Source organism: Electrona antarctica (genome assembly GCF_951216825.1).
Source record: "Electrona antarctica genome assembly, chromosome: 18".
NCBI classification, from domain to species: Eukaryota; Metazoa; Chordata; class Actinopteri; order Myctophiformes; family Myctophidae; genus Electrona; species Electrona antarctica.
In genome coordinates, this window is record NC_136799.1 from 28,312,328 (window position 1) to 28,313,793 (window position 1,466).

General features: G+C 50.2%; 1 protein-coding gene across 1 annotated transcript; it reads left to right on the forward strand.

Moving 5' to 3' along the window:
* Positions 1–227: 227 nt before the first annotated feature.
* LOC306942626 (chemerin-like receptor 1) lies at positions 228–1,241 on the forward strand (the record flags this gene model as incomplete). Its single annotated transcript, XM_079528634.1, has 1 exon — positions 228–1,241. One exon carries the CDS (start codon positions 228–230, stop codon positions 1,239–1,241), a length of 1,014 nt encoding a protein of 337 aa, XP_079384760.1.
* Positions 1,242–1,466: the final 225 nt, after the last annotated feature.

Here is a 1,466-nt window from a genome sequence, read left to right on the forward strand (position 1 = left end):
GTGTGCGTGTGTGTGTGTGTGCGTGCGTGCGTGCGTGCGTGCGTGCGTGCGTGCGTGCGTGCGTGCGTGCGTGCGTATTCATCAAATCTCCTTGTAGCAAATGTGTTCATTATAATAATAATAATTATTATTATTATACTAATAATAAAACTAATAATAATACACGGCGTGTTAAAACAAAGCATGATCTTATATTCATTATTTGCTTATTTTTGTGTTTCAGGACGATGGGGATCATCAAATCCCTCCGCATCATGTCAGTGGTCATCTACAGCGTGGTGTGTGTGCTCGGCGTGTTGGGGAACGGTGTGGTCATCTGGGTGACGGGCGTCAGGATGAGAAAAACCGCCAGCACCGTCTGGTACCTCAACCTCGCTGTGGCCGACTTCCTGGTTACAGCCTTCCTGTCGCTGAGAATAACAAAGAGCGCTCTGGACTTACACTGGCCTTTTGGCTGGTTCATGTGCAAAATGGACGGTCTGGTTTTCTTCATGAACATGTATGCCAGTATCTTCACTCTTGTGCTGATCAGTGTGGACAGATGTCTGTGTGTGGCGTGTCCAGTGTGGACCCGGAACCACCGCACCTGCACCACCGCCACCGTCAGAAAGGCATCCTGGGTCAGTCTGGGAGTCTGGGTTCTGGCCTTGGCTCTGAGCATCCCTTACTTCATCTTTAGGGGCACAGAGACCTACGGTGATACGGTCCTGTGCTTCGACCACTATGTATACACCACCACAGGCGTCACCACTAACTTCATTGTGGGATTCGTGGTTCCTTTCTCCGTCATCGTCTCCTGCTATTCCGTCATCATCTACCGGCTCAGGAATGGAAAGAAGCTGGCCGGCAAATCAGGTCGCAGTGAACCTCATCAAATCAAATCAAATCAAATCAAAATCATAGCAACTGTTATCGCCGCGTTCTTCCTGTGCTGGATCCCCTTCCACATCATACGGCTGATTTATGTGTGTTCTAAGGCGGGTCTGATAGAGCCCAGTGACACACTTCAGCTTGTGCTCCTCTTCGGGGATCCCATAACCCTAGCCCTGGCTCTCCTCAACAGCTGCCTGAACCCGCTGCTGTACGTGTTCAGTCAGGGTTTCAAGGACGTGTTCCGCTGCAGGTCCGTCCTAAAGATTCTGGAGAAAGCCTTTGATGAAGAGCAAAGGCCTTTGCTGAAGAGCCACCACAGACCCAGCCGTCACCAGTCCAATGATCACCCGGTCTGGGATAGAGGGTAGCACCGGTCCGCCCTCATGTTTCTACTGTATACTGTGTAACACAGTGCAGAAAGATAGCGGATGTTGATACCCGTTTAACCGGAAACGACGACACCAGATTCGGTCAATTCCCTCAAAATCGGCATAATGGTGAAGTTACCTAGCCTGGCTATTCGGTCTGGCTTATTAGCCAGGCTAGAAGTTACCGCCACCATCAGGACTGGGTGTCTAATACTGTATGATTGC